This window comes from Lontra canadensis, unplaced genomic scaffold (assembly GCF_010015895.1).
Source record: "Lontra canadensis isolate GAN:19392208 unplaced genomic scaffold, GSC_riverotter_1.0 scaffold57, whole genome shotgun sequence".
Lineage (NCBI taxonomy): Eukaryota > Metazoa > Chordata > Mammalia > Carnivora > Mustelidae > Lontra > Lontra canadensis.
The window spans coordinates 630,431-649,028 of record NW_022631051.1 but is presented as its reverse complement, the minus strand read 5'-3'; the positions used below and the strand labels follow the sequence as shown (position 1 = coordinate 649,028).

General features: G+C 39.7%; 1 protein-coding gene across 10 annotated transcripts in view; it reads left to right on the top strand.

The window, feature by feature from the left end:
- The window catches only part of DLGAP1 (DLG associated protein 1), an 866,766-nt gene that overhangs the window by 608,089 nt on the left and 240,079 nt on the right, over nt 1-18,598 (top strand). For all 10 annotated transcript variants that reach the window (XM_032875683.1, XM_032875682.1, XM_032875681.1 and 7 more), the window contains one exon: nt 6,090-6,304. In XM_032875683.1, the coding sequence (XP_032731574.1) occupies nt 6,090-6,304 (215 nt within the window). The remainder of the gene's footprint in view (nt 1-6,089; nt 6,305-18,598) is intronic.

Sequence of the window (18,598 nt, the reverse complement as noted above, 5' to 3'; positions counted from 1 at the left end):
TTGAGACCCTCAGAACAGAAGGTATTATCTTGGATCATATAACTTTTAAGAGTTCCCCAAGGGAAAGATTTTTCAAGGGCCCCAGGCTTATCATAGCTTTTGCTCATGGATCAACCAGAATAAGTGAGATCCTCTTTCAGCTGAGTTTGGAAAAACCTGAAGGGGGAAAATATTTGGCAGCACCAGAAGACAGTCTACTCTCAAAGATCCTAAAAGAGACAGAAGCACATTTTTGTGTTTGAAATTTTTATATTTTTATATAGGATAACATATATATCCCATCTGCTTATATTCTTATACTAGAACATCTGCTTTAATGAGTAGAAGATGGTCAGCTAAAATGCCACTGCTTTTTTAATCCCCAAGTTATTTATGGCTGGCCATACTTTAAAAGTAGCCATGAAGAGACAGATTTCTATTGTTTTCCTCAGATTTTAGTGGTCCTTGGAAGTTCACAAACTATATTCACACACATAATTTCTATTCATTATATATCTATTATCATCCTCATTTTAGAGATGGAAAAACTGAATCAAGGAGATAAAGTGACTTATCCAAGGTCACACACATTGAGTGAAAGTAAAGCTCAAATTGGAATTCATTCATTCACTTAGTATCACATTTACCCAGAAACCTATTCCCTTTCTGGCAATGTACTAGGCCCTAGAAATAGCTAGATTAACAGTAAGAAGCTTGCCCCCCCCCCCCGCCCCCTGCTTACCTTTTCAGCCTCTCCCACACCTCTGTAACTCAGAGCTGCACAGAGCAGAAACTTCATGCAGTCCAGAGGTCCCCTAACTCCCACTCTTGGTCTGGCCAGTTCTCATACATCTGGGTTTTAAAACAAACAAACAAACAAACAAACAAAAAACCCTTTAAATACAAACACGGTTCCCAGGGAGGCTTTTTCCCCCCCAGGTTTTCTGCTTTGTGAACCAAAAGGAGGCATTTGGGATTCAATCACTGGGAAGCCAGGCAAGATTCTGGTGACCTAAAGGCTATAGGCTCCCCGTCTTGGTCCTGCAGAATAGAAATGAGACCCCAAGACAGACAGCTGGGAGTACTTCCTGATGGGAACTGTCACTTAAAAATGATGGAAGTAGATAGTCTATTAGAACTTTATGTTTTTACTTATTATATTTCAATTATTTCTGCTCCTCCCTTGAGGAAGAATATTGGAAGCAGGCATCTGAGTCTTCTTGGAAAGCTAATGTCATCCATCATGAGGGAGTGCCTGAGTGCTATACCAGTAGGGCAGAGCTCCCCTAAAAGACCTTTACTGAGCATTCCCTGTGCACTTGTGGGCATTACCCCATTTAATCCATGCCTAACTCTCTGTGGAGTAGGAAACAGACAAGGAAATTGAGGCATATGCCTAGTTTCTGACACAGCAGGATCTTAGACGTGGGTAGTCTAGACGCAGAGCTCACATCTTTGAGCCCCCAGCAATACTGCTCCCCCCGTTTCAGTGAGCTTACCAAGTAATTAGAGAGATGACACAAAGACACATAAAACAAGTAGTGCCTATAAATGCCATTGTGTGATTAGGCACATTAAGTACGCAGAAGGACGGTGTGGATTAGGCTTGGGGCCATAGAGTGTCCAATCCGACTATATAACTCGGCCCTTGTAACTTGACACCAGTCATAGTCAGTGCATAATGAATGGGCAGGGTTGTGTGCCGATAAAACTTCATCTACAAATACAGATGGCAAGCTGGATTTAGTCTGTAAGCTGCAGTTTGCTGACCCCTCATGTAGAGATACATGCTATAGATTTCATTAAAAAGATCAGTTTACTCTGGAGCAGTTGGAGGGAGCTTTATAGTTGCTGAGTTTAGCCTGGCAGGAAGATTTGAGACTGACGTATAAGACCCTACATGACCTGGCCCTGCACCCCTGGCCTCTCCTTGTATCACTTTCCCCTTGCTGGGTACTCTCCAGTCATTCTGGCATTTTTACTCACACACTTATTCTGTTTTTGTTTTTTTAGATTTTATTTATTTATTTGACAGACAGATATTGCAAGTAGGCAGAGAGGCAAGGCAGAGAGAGGTGGGGGAAAGCAGGCTCCCTGCTGAGCAGACAGCCCGATAGGGGGCTCGATCCCAGGATCCTGAGATCATGACCTGAGCCGAAGGCAGAGGCTTTAACCCACTGAACCACCCTGGTGCTCCTCCCAAGCTTAGTCTTACTCTAGAGACTCTGCACTGGCTGATCCTTTTGCCTGGGAGCTCTTCCCAGCTCTCCTCCAGGCTGGCTCCTTTGGTCAACAGATCTCCTCAGGAATATTATCGCTTTCCTAGTGGCTTTTCCGAGGAACAGGCTAAAGGAGTCCCCTTCCAGCCACATTGTTACATTAGCCCATCTTATTTTCCTAGTTCCATTTATGCTGAAATTATCTTGTTCATTGATTTACATGCTTGACTATTATCTATCTCTTCCTGCACTGCTTCTAGAATGTCTGCTCCACAGCATGAGATCCATATTTGTACTGTTCACTGCCATATATTCCCAGCACCCACACCAAGACTGCAAAAGAAACAAGCAAAAAATACTTGCAGATGTGAGGGAAGAAGGAGAGAGGCAAAGAGAGATGCACAAGGAGACTGAGAAAATGCAAGCATGTCCACTAGGTCATGTTTCATTATCTCCTGTTCTGTAACTGAATAGACTACAGCTGTGATTAGAATGACCCATCATTCAGTGTCCATACACTCTTTCAATTAAGAAAACATCCTCATCCTGTAAATAGAGGGTGCTAGCACTTGGTTATGGTTATTCTTTGGCCAGAAGCAAGCCTTCCGTAATTCTGAACTGTGACATACAGTCTAAGTTATAGACTGGTTATTCCTGAAATAGAAAAATGCACTCTAGTCATCATTTTGTTTGATCAAAAATAAAGCTCCCTATTGGAATTTAATGCTTAAACATATGCATTAAAAAGCAAATAATCCTTTTTTCTCTAATTCATAACTACTGTTAAATCTAACACTTATTACATTGATTTTATTATTTTTTCTTTAAAAATTTTGCGTCCAACTACCTCCAGGGTTGGTACAGACAAGCAGGACATCTGGCTGGCCTACGACCAACAAGCGTCTATTTGCTCCAGCTTCCCCTCCTTAATAAGACTTCTATTCCCTCAAACTCCCAGGACCAGTAATACTGAAGACTTTCTCAGACAGCTGTAAGGTTAATTGTTTCTTTGGATTTCCCCAAATTTTCTTCTTTCTGTGCAACTGGGGCAAATAGACACATCAACTTTTGGCTAGATCACAATAGTAGCTGTGCCCCCATGATTTTCTGCTCTTTCCAATTAAAAGGCAGTAACATTTCACACTCCCTTACAAATTGGTGTGCCTTCTTAGGATTAGGAAACTATGGACCTGGTCACTGTCTCCCCTTTTGCTTTAGAGTTTAAAAGGGTCAGAATAAAAATTCTGGCTCAGTCATAGGAACTTCAGAGACACTATTTTTCTTCTCCAAGATCTTGATTTTCTGTTTCTTTACATTTTTCCTAGAACTGATTTCTGTATTATTGTATAGGTAATCTTATTGTAAGCTACCTTTAGGTGTATGAATTATGCATTAATTTTTAAATCCCATTCCATACAACTTCTTAGCTTCTATCATTTGAAAACAGTTTCATTGAAAGGTATACAGATTAAATACTTTACATTTGGTTCCCTTAGCAACAGTTGCGACCCATTGTTAGTGCAAGCCCAAGTTCCTACCATAAACTAACTTTGGGAAAAACATCCAAACAGAAATTTGCTATGTTTCATTTCATAATTGATATGACCTCATACAAGTTTGTCCTTAGTCTCTGACATATTCCAGAGACCAATGTTTATTTATGAACTGTGAATCAGTACCAAGAAATGGCCAAGTGCTACACGCATCATCTGTGACCCTCAGCTGTACCAAGGTAATTTATAAAATGTAATTGCTAAGCCAATAATGAGGTTCTGAACATGATCATATTTTTCAGTGAGTCACCTTCCAACTGAAGGAAAACAAGGCTGTTCTAAACATCTATGATTTCACTAAGAAATCTTCCTTGTTGCTATAGTGATTTTGATGCTTTTTAGCTAAAAAAGTAAAAACTCTGCATTGTTATTACCATGATCAACAAACAGCAAATGGATCAGATGTAATGGATTACAAGGTGGCATGGGACTACGGCTCTTTGGTTCTGTAGGTGCCACAGATCATAGCCCAGAAAGGGAGAAACAATATCACATAGTGGTCAAGAGAACCAGGTTAGAACTCTGTACCTTCGTAGCTGAGACTTATGTGTCCCCACATGGGGCTTGACCTCATGACTCTGAGATCATGACCTGAGCCAAAATCAAGAGCTGGATGCTTAACCGATGCTGAGCCACCCACCAACCCCTTTATTCTGTTTTTAGGGAAACATCTATTCTCACTTTCTGGAATCTATAACATTTAGGAACCTGTGTCCAATATGTGTATGTGTCATTGTAAACAATTTTATGAATGCTTCTGAGTTAAAAATTCATATACTATTAATCATAAAATTTAGGTTAAGTAAATTCTAACCTTTGGAGTCAAACCAAAATGCTTTGAATGCCAGTGCCATTATGTGTTCTTTTATTAGTTGTGTGTTCTTTGGCAAATTCTTTAAGTTCTCTGAGTTCTTGTTCCTTATCTGAGAAATACAGAGAAAAATTATGCAGAGTTGTTACGTTGATAAAAAAAGATCCTGTAAGCAAATCCCTTCCCATAGTTAAATGTTAATGATGAAAGAATATATTATCTGCTGGATAATCAGTAAGTAGTTAGCATCAGAATATTAAATACCTGTTAACCTTCTCATTGAAATTTGGACAGTTCCCAGGAGCCCTTCCTGGCTACTCCTTCCCCACCACTATTACTGATAACTCCTACTTCTAGTCTCTCTTTGGTGCATGTTCCATTTATGGCACCATATCTTAAACTTACTGATGGGTTGATTTGGAACTGTTCCCAAATGTGTTTATGCTCTGTCTTCTCATTGCTGTTAAATCATATTAAGGGCCAAAACCATCCTCCTTTGTTTTTTGGTTTCTTTTTTTTTAAGCCCTGTGCAGTGTTCTATGCACCGTGGACTGTTTGTTGCTTCTTAATGGATAAAAAGAGTGGTCATTATGCATTTCTTTTACTAAATGGAGGAGTCATGAGATCCTAGGTTGAGTCCATGTTGAAGTGGAAAATCTAAGTGGAACTGAAGAGAAAAACATAAAGAAGCCCTCTATAGCATAGAGTAGTGTTCCGCTGAATTCAAAGGAAATGATTGTAGAAAAAGAAGGAGCAGTGTACTAAGAACATTATCTTAAATGCTACCCCCCAAGTGGGGACTTAGAATAGGATCCAGCAAAGCAAGAGGAAAAGAACAATTCAGATAAGTAGCTGTAACAGGTAAGTAGAGAAACTCTTCAGGGGTGGGGTGTGCATGTGTGTGTGTGTGTGTGTGTGTATACAGAGGCAAGGAAAATTTAAATTAAGAAAAGGCCACTTGCTTTCATGTGATCACTGGAAACCTTTAAAGACTGCTTTAAGCAGATCTATGGAAGATGAATACAAATTAAGAGGGGTTTTGAAAGAATAGGTTATTGAGAAGTCCATGTAGCTGGTTTAGGAAGAAGAAAGATTCTATACAAGACAGTACAGATGGAAGGTGTGAGGAGGATAAAACTGAGCGATTCTTACATTTTAAACAACAGTTGACAACAAGTAATTGAAAAGTTCAAATAAAACTGTTCTCCTTTCCAATAGTATTCTTATTCAAATTATTTCTTGAAATTCTTATTCTTATTAGCATGTGAAAAATTAGAAGTAAATCAAAGCCAATGGTTTTAATTTTTCCTAATACACAGGATGTTTTAAAGATTAGGACATGGATTTTCATGGATTAAAATGTTTTTAAACCAATTATAGTGAAACACCGTTAATGAGAAATGAATCTCTCAAGTTTTAGATAATTTATCTATATTATCCATATTCAGGGTCAACCAAAAAAGAACAAAAGGAAAGGAAAGTATAGGATTTTATTAAAAATGAATTCTCTGTTTTCTATGTGAATAGGTTCCTCAGGATGACTGGACAGGGTACACCCCTCGAGGTAAAGACGACGAAATTCCATGCCGAAGAATGCGGAGTGGCAGCTACATCAAGGCCATGGGGGATGAAGACAGTGGTGACTCTGACACAAGTCCCAAGCCTTCTCCCAAAGTTGCTGCACGAAGAGAAAGCTATCTCAAGGCTACTCAGCCATCCCTTACAGAACTCACCACACTCAAGTAAGTCATTCCAATGCTCTACTTCCAGTAGTCCAGCTCCTTACTTTAGCACCTAGAAGCAGATGGTGTGACTCCTAGAGTAATCAGGGCACAGTACACCCTACAGATGGAACAGTGCAATGTACTGAAAGGTCTATTGATTTTGACCTGGGGTCTGACGTGTGTATCCAGTGCCTCAAAGACATGGGCATCCAGGTGCGTTCTGCAGAAATCATAAACTGAACCCCAAAAACCCAAGAAGAAGAGTTTGAAACAATCCAGAATGGCTTTTGAAAATGAATTAAGACTTCTGGTCAATGAAAAGATCCATGTCTTTCAACTCTCAGATGTTTCCTTAACCACTAAATTTTCAGGGCAACTCTTCCTTCTAAGACCCTTCAATTTTTCAGATAATTGAGTAATATAATAGGGCAGATGATCTTGGAGAGACTTGTAGAAAGTGGCTATGCTTAAAAATTGAGTCATATGTGAAGGTTCTTGATACAGGTTTTTAATTTGGACACTAAATACATAGAATTTTTAAGACCTTGAAAATGGTTTTTGGGGAGCTCCTGGCTGGCTCAGTCAGTGGAACATGTGACTTTTTTTTTTTTTTAAGATTTTATTTATTTATTTGACAGAGAGAGAAATCACAAGTAGGTGGAGAGGCAGGCAGAGAGAGAGAGAGGAGGAAGTAGGCTCCCTGCTGAGCAGAGAGCCCGATGCGGGACTCGATCCCAGGACCCTGAGACCATGACCCGAGCTGAAGGCAGAGTCTTTAACCCACTGATTCACGCAAGCGCCCCAGAACATGTGACTCTTAATCTCAAGATTATAAATCTGAGCCTCACATTTGGTGTGGAGATTACTTAAAAATAAAATATTTTAAAAAATTATTTTTGGTTTTGAAAAATACAGTTATAAGTAGTCCTCACTTCCATTTGTGCTATTTGTAAATTGAAAACATCACTACAGAAGAAACTACTGAAATTGATTATTTTAAACAAGACCTGATTAAATTTTAAAATTATGTATGGAGAGTAAATCAGAACCTTGGAATATATCAGGGCTTGGATCATCATTTGAAAAATATGAATAATTGGCATTTTTAAGTGCCTTTTCCCATATTTTGAGGGAATACATACTACCATTCATGCAGTCATATTATGCTATAAAATAAAATATTAAAAGACAAAATAAATAGAAAAAGGCCAAAGATGTCAGCCTAAGGAAAATAAACTAGATTATTAACAGAGAACACTGAAAAACAGTGTACTCTTTTCAATGAAAACATTTAAATAGCAAAATGCACTACATCTTAAATAAGTGGACAAAGGGAGTCCCCTCACAAATTTTTTTTTTCAAGGTAGCAGTGGAATCTCTCCAGATCATTTCAATAAAAAGTTACTACCAATGGCATTAATGAGCCAACCCAACAAAGTAGCTCTTCTTTCTTTCCTTTGGCTTCCAGTTGCCCTTTCTCTTTGCCTTGATTACTGCAGGTATTGGTTTTCTAGGGCTGCATCCCAAAGTCCCACAAACTGAGTGGCTTGAAACAACACACACTTGTAATGTCACAGTTCTGGAAGCTAGGAGTCTGACATCCAGGTATGAGCTGGGCCCGCGATCCTTGGTAAGGACAATCCTTCCTGGCCTCTTCCCAGCTTCTGGCTGTGGCTGGCAACCTATGGCATTCTTTGGCTTCTGGTTGCTGTACTTCAATCTCTGCCTCTGTCATCACATGGCCTTCTCCCTTCTGGGTCTTCCCACAGCTGTCTTATGACACCACTCATATTGGATTAGAACCCTCCCTAATGACCTCATCTTAACTTGATTAAATCAGCAAACCCCAAGTAAGGTCATGTTCACAGGTACTAGGAGTTAGGACTTTGATCTATGTGGGGAATCTAACTCAACCCATAACACTGCCACACAAGGTCAAAGTAGATCAAGGATATGAAAAATAGAAATAGGTTTTTGTTGTACTTTGGCACACTTCACAGAGGCTCAGAAAATTAAATATATATCCAGTCTGAAAAAAAAATTTTTTTTAAACTGGATTTGTAATAAAGGCAGTCTGCCAAGGTGGTTTAAAATCAGGGTGGCCAAGGATAACTTCTGGCAAACATCATCTATGGACTTTAAAATATCTCTCCACTAGAGACAATAATAGGCAGACACAGCCATGGTGTTAATTAACATCCTCCAGAAGAAGCAAAAGAGGGAATGCTTTGGGCAAGAAAGTCATTTAGACCTTCAAGAGCTCAGTTCCTCAAGAAGCAGTGGGACTCTGCAACCTTCAGAGTCCCTTCCGCCACTTTTGTATCCTGTTAGTTGATCTATCAAGATGCATTTGTCACATCAGCTGAATGACATGTTACGTCTCAGGTGATGAGACACAGGGATTGCCGCTGCTCACGGTAATACCCAGGTTCGAGGAGCACAGAAAGGAGTGGAGCACAAGAAAGCTGAGGGGAGTGCTCTGACAACGCTGAGGACTGGGGTAGGTGCAGAAGTCACCTCTCACAATTATGCCTTGGGCTACTCCCCTCACAGCTTCAGGCCTGTAGGTGATCTGCTCTGAAGTCATTAGAACTCTTTGCTTTTCATTTTGCTTCCTACATAGTATCATCTTCCTTTCAAGCCCAGGCCCTATTTTTACAACCACCATATATTTCTTTGCTCCAAAGTTTTAAGAGCAGCAGTTTTTAAGAGTTTTAAGAAAAAGACAAACACAGATAGTGGCCAAGCTGTTGGTAGAGAAGGCCAGCTACTTCAGACACTGAAAACAGTCATAGAGCTGAGTTGAGTTAGTGACTATTTTCTTCCTCCAGACCTATGGAAATTCAAAATGGCAACCACTTTACTGGGGGATCCCTATAAATTGAGAAATTTTTTTTCCTTATTCAAGAAGAAATTTCACCAAACCATCTCTATTCTTCAGCAAACAAGACAACATCTGACTGTCATTCAAATATACCTTTATTCTCTCTGCTACCATCCTATTCCCCAGGCTTATCTCCCATAGTTTTGTTTGTCTCCATTCATTCCTCTTTGACCTGGTTTAGGGATTCCATTCCTCTCTACAGTCTACCTATTACGCTTCCATCACACTCAACTACAGATGATTCCTAGTGAGTTCTAGTTTAATGGTATTTAAGGAGGCATGTAAGAAGACAAAGGAAATATACTATGGAGGCAAAAAATTCAAACATAACATGACTTATAATCACTGCTGTCTTTTGTTCCTTAATGATGTTTTGACTCAAGACCATTATTTCTCTAGAAGTTTGAAGCATTCAGTCCCTCATGAGAAAAAAAAGAAAGATCCCATATCCTGGAATCCTAGTTCCCCAAAAAAGAAAACTATATTTTTGTTCTTACTTCTTTGACATTTAAGTCAATTTTTTTTCCTCCTTCCTCCTCAGCAATTCACAGCTTTAGGGATGAATCATAGCCATGAACTAAGATAACTAAAATTAGCCAAGTGAGATTGGGGCAACATTTTGTTTGAGGTTTTCAACTCCTATCTTCTGTCAGAAATGCTAGAGAGAAAGCACTCCTGTACTTTCTTACATTGTTTTTCTCTTTTCTGTTTTTATAAAGGCATCTTGAGGGTTTATTTACATCACTTACATAATTTATTTATTATGTCCTAAGGTCGAACATTCTGGAGTCATGAGCAGGCTTCAGACAGGGAACTCCATCTTTGGGCCACAAAATTCCTGTAGCTACTCACTGAGAACTATTATATCTTTCATTTCCTTGTTTCTCTTCACAGCTGGTAACCAATCCTTTCACCTCACCACTAGCTTTGCTTTCTTCCTTTGGTATTAGCTAACAAGGAACTTGAAATGAATCATCACCCAAGAATATTAGTATTTTCAAATAATAACTTCTAAATGCTTAATAGTAAATTCTCAGGCAAGTCAAGGAGAGATTTGGGGGCCAGAATTCCCCTAAGCCTCTCCACACCTTGGCTCTGATGCATTTAAGTCTTAGTTGGATTTGTTATGGTTTGCTATTTGTTCTAGCATTGAGACTACTTCCTGCAACACTGATTAGCTAAAACCATGTCCAAATCCCATCTTGGACTTTTCCCTCCCAATATTCTGCAGAAAGCACTTTTTTTAAAAGTGCGCTGGCATTTAAAAGATTCTAAAGTTAATTTCAACTATCCATTAATCCTAGGCAAATAACACTTTAAAATTTCTTCATACATCTTTATCCCTTCATCCAAGCACTAAGAAAAACTTCCTCCTAGAAGAAATAATCTCTAACATTATAGACTTTGAAAGGCCTCTAGAATTGGCAAGGAGGGCCCCAGATTTCTATGCATGTTTGGATTTGGGGGTGAGAAGTTAGACGGAGCTCTAGCAATTTTGATAAACTATCTAACAAAAGGTTTCAAGAAGGTTCACATTCAGTCCTAAATGTCTTGAAGATAGATAGTTTTCTGTTTTCAGGATGGCTAATCCTCTTAATCTTCATTCTTTTCCTGATCCTGAACACTTTTCTTTTTCTTTTTCTTTTTTTTACATAAATTGTGGAATAGTGAATAGCTGTGTGACGTTGGCAACTGGCTTAATGTCTCTCAGCCCTACCCCCAACACACACGTAAACTAAATGAGAGGCTCAGGCTCTTAGCATGCATGGTACCACTGAGACAACTCCCATCATAAACCCCCCCCCACCACTCCCTAACTTCTAGGCCTGTAGCAGACGGCATTAGCCAATCCCTGCATTAATTAAGGATGCCAGTACCCTTCCCACTGAACACAGATCTGGTTTCAAAATGCTTCTCAACACAATTCTCCAGCCCTCACTTCTCACTGACTGGTGATGCCACCGGGTACTGTCTCCCATCCACGTGGTCTCTGAGAGAACTTTCAGCACTACAGTAGGTCATTGTAAGGATGAGGCACAGAAGATCTGGGAGTTCTCAGTGTAAAGACAAAAGGAGCAGTATTGGTAAATAAAATAATTTGAGAAGAGATAGATGGGGTATTCTTCTACAACTTTAATTCTGGAAATTTAAGAATGAATCCATTTTTTATCAGGAACCCAAAAAAGCTTCTTGATAGAGTCTCTGGTTTTGGTTATCTTTGTATAAACTTCTTGTTCCCTTTTTTCTCTCTAGACACACTGTGTCCTCTGCCAGTTCCCCACATTCCAGAGGCTCCTCCTGCCCACCTATAGTTCCTCAGTTCCATCTCTCCCCAGAAAAAGGGGAACTGGGATATATGAACATGAGAACATTGATATTTTTTTCCTAAGGATATAAACCATGTTTAAGAACACGCCCATATATATCATCCCATCTTTGTCCTAAATGGTATGAAATGTCTCTATTTTCCTTTGTTGTCATTTCCCCCAAATGCTTTGACACTCCTCTCCTACCTGACCCTCTGTATAATTTTACATATAACAGCAGACGCTCTTTACAGTAGAAGAAAGAACAGAATAACACAACCTGACACCACAATATTGTGACTATAATTCAGCGATATAAGCTCAAGATAGGTTCCCATCCTTTCCCCACCACAGTATTTTCTTCTATTACATTCTATCTTCACAACTCCCCACCCCCAGCTTCCAAAATGAAAAGAAATGGAAAACATTTAAAACTAAAACTCATTCACTTGCTCATAGAGAAATTATCTAAATATGTTTCAACCCCTTGCTAGAAATAAGCCTCATTGAAAAACAAAACAAACAGTAACTGGTACAAGAAATTGCCAGTTATATTCAGCTTAGATCACCATTCCCAGCTTAAGAAAAACCAATTCCTCTTTGGGATATGAATGCCCTCCTCCAAATGAGATGGGTGTGTGTGAGCTCTGTAGTCTGTACCATATCCTGGTCTCTTGTGATGTAATTGCTTATAGAAAAGCCTCTTTGGGAAGGAAACTTGCATAGATTGGCCTGTCCCTACAAGGATCATGACCCCAGAGGAAAGAACTTGTGTCTTTTGTCTCTGTGAGGGAGGTGGAAGAATGAAGAGAAATTCTGACACATTTTAGAGAAAGGAAGGAGATTTTAAAACACTGAAGAGACATTTAAGTTTTAATGTTCTAAATGCCTGAGTGCTAAGGGCTCTACATTCCTTTTTTTTTTTTTTTAATCACCATAACTCTAAAAATGAGATTTTCCCCACTTTACAAACGAAGAATCTACATCTCAGGGAGATTAAATAACTTGTCCAAGGTTATATGTCAACTAACCATCAAAGGTAAGATTGGAGGCCAGGCATTGAAAGCAGAAAGGATAAGAAGTTGAAACATGGCGTGATAGGTTTCCCCAGACCACAGAGAGGGGGTACATCAGAGGGCTCAGCCCAGAGGAGAAAAGGAAGGTCTCCCGGATATGGACACTTGAGAAGTGGCACCCAGGAAAAGAGCTGAGAAAGCAGATTAGATGGTGGGGGCAGGGCGTGGTGTCAGAGGCTGCAGTGAGGTACATCCTGGCCCTGAAGGTCCTGCAGGCTCACAGGCAGCTCGAACACCAAGGGCTTTGAAAACATTTTGATCCGGGCTTGCCCTGGGGTGAAAGAAGAAAGGACCAAAAGACCAATGGATTAGAGATAAAGGAGGCATTGGCTGATGGAGGTTACAGGGAGAAGTGATAGGCTATTAGAAGCCTGGGTCCAGCTCCTTCTGGACTATGGGACTATGTAATAACAAACCCTGTCCCTATATCTGTTCCATGGCTGTAGGGTATATAACCTGAACTATCTTCTCAGGACCCAGCAACTCCCCAAAGACTGGAGAAATGTGAGCAGGGGAAAACCCCCAAAGAAAGTTCTGGAAATGAAGACTCCCCAGTCCCCTCAGGTGATACTGATCAAAAATGCTACCCACTGGCCTGCCAGGAAGACTTGTGTTTGCAGGAAGCTTTAAAATAACTTTATGTTGCCTATCTACTGGCTACCATCCCTTTAATTTAATATCTACATTCACTATTAAAGTGCAGATAACCAGGTAACAGAGAACACCCTGATTGTAATCAGAAATGGTATTCATGTAAACACTCACTCATTTATTCAATACCTTTAATATTGAAGTACTGTGGAAGACATTTGTACTTGGTTTCAGTAAATTTATTAAATGATTTGTTAAAATCTGGTTTCCACAGTCAAGTGGAAAATAGAGCTATAGATATGTTTTTATATAGACAGATTTTATTTTTATATCTGTATTTTATATAAATAGATTTTATATAGGCATATATTTATATATCGACATATTATATTTCCATATATTTATATAGAAATACATATATTTTTAGAGATATAAATATACCCTAAAAGATACTCTAGAGTATAGAGATGTGCTCTAAAATTTAAGAATGGTGGAAGAAGGCACTACATAGAAGAAATAAACTTAAAATTCAGAGGCTGAAGGTATTAAAGTTTATTATTTTGTCCAGAATTTTTTCTGGTCAGAAAAAATCCACTTTACTTTCTATGGGGACGGTGTTTTCTTTTCCTTTTTTTTTCACTGTAAATTACTATTGTCAGCATAGTCAATGTTATTAGTTTTGTTTTCATTTTATATCATTAAAGCAATCCTCCTCGTGCCCCTCAGATGGTAGCACACTCTGAAGGAAAGAGAAAAGCTACTTTAAAGGAAGCCTAAGCAGACATATTAGGAGCTGCCTCTAATCCTTCTTGGAGGCAGGCTGTGTATGAATCCTAAACAAATGTACCTTTACAGAAAGCTCTTATAGCAAAACCACTGACATTCTTACATATAAATGAGAGGAAATGAGATAAAAACTACCACCCAAGGATTTAAATCAGCTATAAGGAGAAACATCTAATCACAGAGTTATTAATTATGAAATAAATTAATTTGGGAATTTGGAGAGAAATTTTTCCAGGCACTTTTGAAAACAACCTGGATTGTGCCTCTGTGAGAGCTCTGATAATTCTGCTGGGTGACTTGGGTGGAGTTGAACAGAATCTCTGTTTGGGATTTTCCCAAAGGGGTCTAAGATTTCAGCTGAAGACCAGCACCACGTTTTCTTATCATGTACATTCATCCTGCATTTTTAAGTGAAACATGCAGGAAGATGAGATTTCTAGGCACCCATTACTCCCTAAGAATATCACTGCTCTTCCTGACTCTTCCCCTCTATCACCCGAATTACCATTTTCCTAAATTACCATTTTCCTAAATTTCCTAAATTACCATTTTCAATTCCTGAAACACTTCAGCTCAAACTCTCACCTCTTCAGGCTTTAGGGCTTCATGCCTCATTTGAATGATGAAAAGGACCAATCTCTCTTGCTGCGAGCAACGTGTCTCTGTAATAACTCCTTTCATAGACTTTCTACCTGGTTACTGAGACATCATCTCTGACTCTGACTGTGTCTCTGAACATAGTCCCCAACAGCATTCAGTGTCCCAGTAAGACTCCATTCTTGTTGGAGGTCTTCTTTTCTGCTGTTCCCTTACACATAGTCTATGCTTTGATCAAACTGAGCTACTAATTGATCTTAGATCTACTGTGATGGCTTCAGACCCATGCTGGTCAGGATAGGTTAGATTACGCTAGGAGTGAAAAACAGCTCCTAAATCACAGAGGCTTCCAACAACAAAAATGTATTTCTTGCTCATGCTACATGTCCATCTTGGGTCAATGGGGAGCTCTGGTCACTGATCAGTCAAGGACCAAGTTTGGAAAGATTTCCAAAGTCATAAAGGCAGGACAAGAGCATAGCATCTTAATGCTGCCATCCTCAAGTGAGACAAATCACCTTCATTCCCATTTCATAGGCAAAAGCTAGTGGCATGGTGATGTCTATTTTCAAAGAGTGCAGAGAAGGCAATCTTACCATGTGCCCAGAACATGGACACACGAAACAGTATTTGACAAACAGCACTAATGACTACTGAAGTCTACACTTCTGAGACCAAATATTTGGCTCTCTCCTCCTGCAGACAAATTATATTCTTGCCCCATCACCACCATCAAAGGGAGAAAACCCAAATCCCAGTCCTATCCTAAACCTCAAAATTTATACTCTGTGGGTGATGAATGATAATCTGTAGAGCAGAGAATAATACATAGTCATATCTACATCTGGTTCAGATGTAGCTCCATTACACCTGGAGACTATCAGACTCTAACAGAAAATGACCTGCCCCCTACATACCCATTTACCATGGTGGAACAAGGACAAAACATCCACAATAAGGACTTCCATCCAAAAAGAAGATGATGGGAGACAACAGTAGTCATTGGTCCATAGCAATTCTGCAATCCCATTAGAGAAGATGTTTCTTGATTAGGCTACAATTCTGCTCCCTAGGAGCAAATTCCTTACACTGTTCTGTCTCCTAGCTCCCTGCTCTGGAAAAGTCTTCAATTTTTATTATTCTCCTTGACCATAGCCAAAGTATACATGTGGAAATGTGCGCTCCTTGGACCCCAGGAGACATTTTAGGACTCCCTTTGTTACTCCACCTTTTAATTTAGCCTTTTGGTTCTTCTAGCAGTATGGCTCTCTCACAACTGTAGCTTCTTACCTATGAATTCTGATGTGTTCCCTTTAAAATTCAGCACACTCATAGAACCCTCCCAGATACAATGATCGTCTTTGCTTTATTTGTTTACCCTCCCACCCCCATACCTCTAAGATACTCATCAACTTATTAGCTGCTTCCCTCTGAATCATTTTGTCTAATCAAGGTATTTATCTAATTGCATCTTCATTCTAAATTATCTGACTCCATTCAGATAATCTATTTGAAAGGTAGTGTGAGATAGTCACATCCTTGACTTGAACCTTGCCACCAACACTAGTTTTCATCATACCTTCATCACTCAAAACACATTCTTGTGTTTACCTTTTACAAACTAGGTTGAAATCAGTTGCTTCTTCCAAATCCTTCAAGTCTTCAAATGTCTAGCCTCCCCTTACTCCCCTTCCTTGCTATTTACAATCTAACCATTTTTTTCTGAATTTATTTCAAACTGTATAATACCTTGTTGAAGGCTGTCAACAGCAACCAACACATGCCATTAACATTGTGTTTTGCAACTACCTCCCCTAGAGTTATCATTTCGCTTATTACATCATCTACCTTCCAAGTTGTTGAGAGTAACAGTTTACCAAATGATTCACCACTGCATAACCTAGATCAGTATGTTCTCAGCCTCTAATAATTGCCTTGCTATTTGCTACCAATTTCTGAAGCTATACCCATATATTTTAGGGTATTTTGTTGTTGTTATTCCATGAGTACCCCATTTCTGGTACTAATTTATGTACTAGTTAGGCTAGATTAGGTTATGCTCTCTTGATCAACAACCCCCAAATCTCAAGAATTTATTCCTTGCTCACAATATGTGTCCACTGTGAATTGTCAGGAGACTCTGATCGTTGTAGTCACCCAGACACCCAGAAAGACAGACAGTATATCTCAACAGGTGTGTCCATGGTCACCAAATCAGAAAAAGGGAATGTGATGAATTGAGCACTGTTTCCTAGAAATGATGCATGTCATTTCCTCACATTGCTCACATTTCATTGCTAAAACCATCCACATGACCACACTAATTTCAGAGAGACAGAGAAGTGCAATACTACTATGTGCCCAGAAAATGAAGAGCTGGGTATATTTGGTGAAGAGCACAAATGGTATCTCATGGTCTTTGCTTACATGGTTCCCCACCCTATCCCCCAGGAAAGCCATCTCCTCTTCATCTGTTCATTCAGTTGAGACTAACTACCACATACAGCATATTGCTAAAGAGCGCAGGCTCTGAGAGGAGATTACCCGGGCTTCAAATCATAGCTCTGTCGCCCCTAGATGTGCTACTGTGGGAAAAACCATTTAGCCATTCTGTGCCTCAAGAGTAGGAGAAAAATTCTGCATTCTTTTCCATCTTCCTCTCAAATGTAACCTCTCCCTGTTGGCTATTATTTCTTCCTCCTAAGAATTCCCTATGCACTGTCATCAAACGTTTCTCAAGGTAGTTGTAGCTTTCTTACATATGCTTCTATTTTCTCTGTCCCCACATTAAATGCTGTCTGAAGTAGTGTTTGCAAAGCACCAGGCACAGGGTCAACCCCAAGGAGTCTAGATGAATGCTAACTTACTACTAAACAATCCCTATATGCCTCGGGTGGCTTAAACAGCAGCTTCACAGAGTAGCTCTAACCCATAGTTGTTGAGTTGAACTTTCATCTAATATCTGCCCGCCACTGTTTGGCTGTGTCTGTGCTTGCTCAGGCTCTTTACCCTCCCCGTGCTTCTGAATCTGTGGTTTTCTGCAAAGCTCCCTGTTTCTTCTCAACCTTTCTTAGCATCACCAGCCCACCTGGAGGCTGGGAGCTCAGTCTGGCAGGTACACATTAGCATGTTAAAAATATCTATGCAGCCAGCCCGAGTATTGTCATCCCCTCTGCCCATTAGCATATTTCTGTTAGTTCATCTGGGGAATCCCTGTTCATTCGAGTTCTCTTAGGAGGAGGGGAGAGGCCTAAGACCAACATTAACTAGTCCTTTTAGAGTTTGAGAAGGATTCTCTGCAATGATCACATTAACTGCTTAGCTTTCTTTCAAATTGATTTGCTACTCAAATAAACCACTGAGGAAGAAATATATTTGATCATCTAGCCTGATAACAAGTAATAGTTTAATTTTCTTTCAAGCCTACTTTTCAAGCTAAAATTACACGTCATAATTTATCAAGTGTTTTCAGTCTATTTCCTTAGATCCTCCCAACGGTCGCAGAAGGAATTTAGAATTGATTTTTACTAACACTTAACCAATAAACCAAGGGCTCCACATGATTATGAGCCTCGGGAGGTAGAGCCCAGCTTGGTCTTGGGTCTTAGGCTCCAGCCATCTGCTTTCCACTCTAACTTTCATCCTTCCACTGCCTCGTGGAGCTCTGGGAAGTTTCCCCAAGTAAGACTATCTTCACCATCTGGACATTGTTCTGAGCTTCCAGCTCAGAAACTTCTTTTAGTTCTTTGGACCACTTCTCTTTCCCGAAGAAGCAGAGCTGAGAGCTCTAGGCATAGATCCAGGTTACCACCTGCATATGAAATTGCCACCACCTCAGTAGCATCATCCCTGGGCCAAATCTTAAGAGAAGTGGATGCTGTACTGTGGGTTTGGGATCCTGAGGACAGTGGGCTGATCCTAGAGCTCATGTCTGGAGAGCCTGAAATTAAATAGCCAAGAAAGAACCACTTTCTTGTGTTGTTTCGCCTGCTTCCTTTCACCTAGCAAAGAAAGATAATGTCAGGGTTTCGGAGTAGGAGAAGCTGAGAATTAAAATAGCCACACTAAAAGA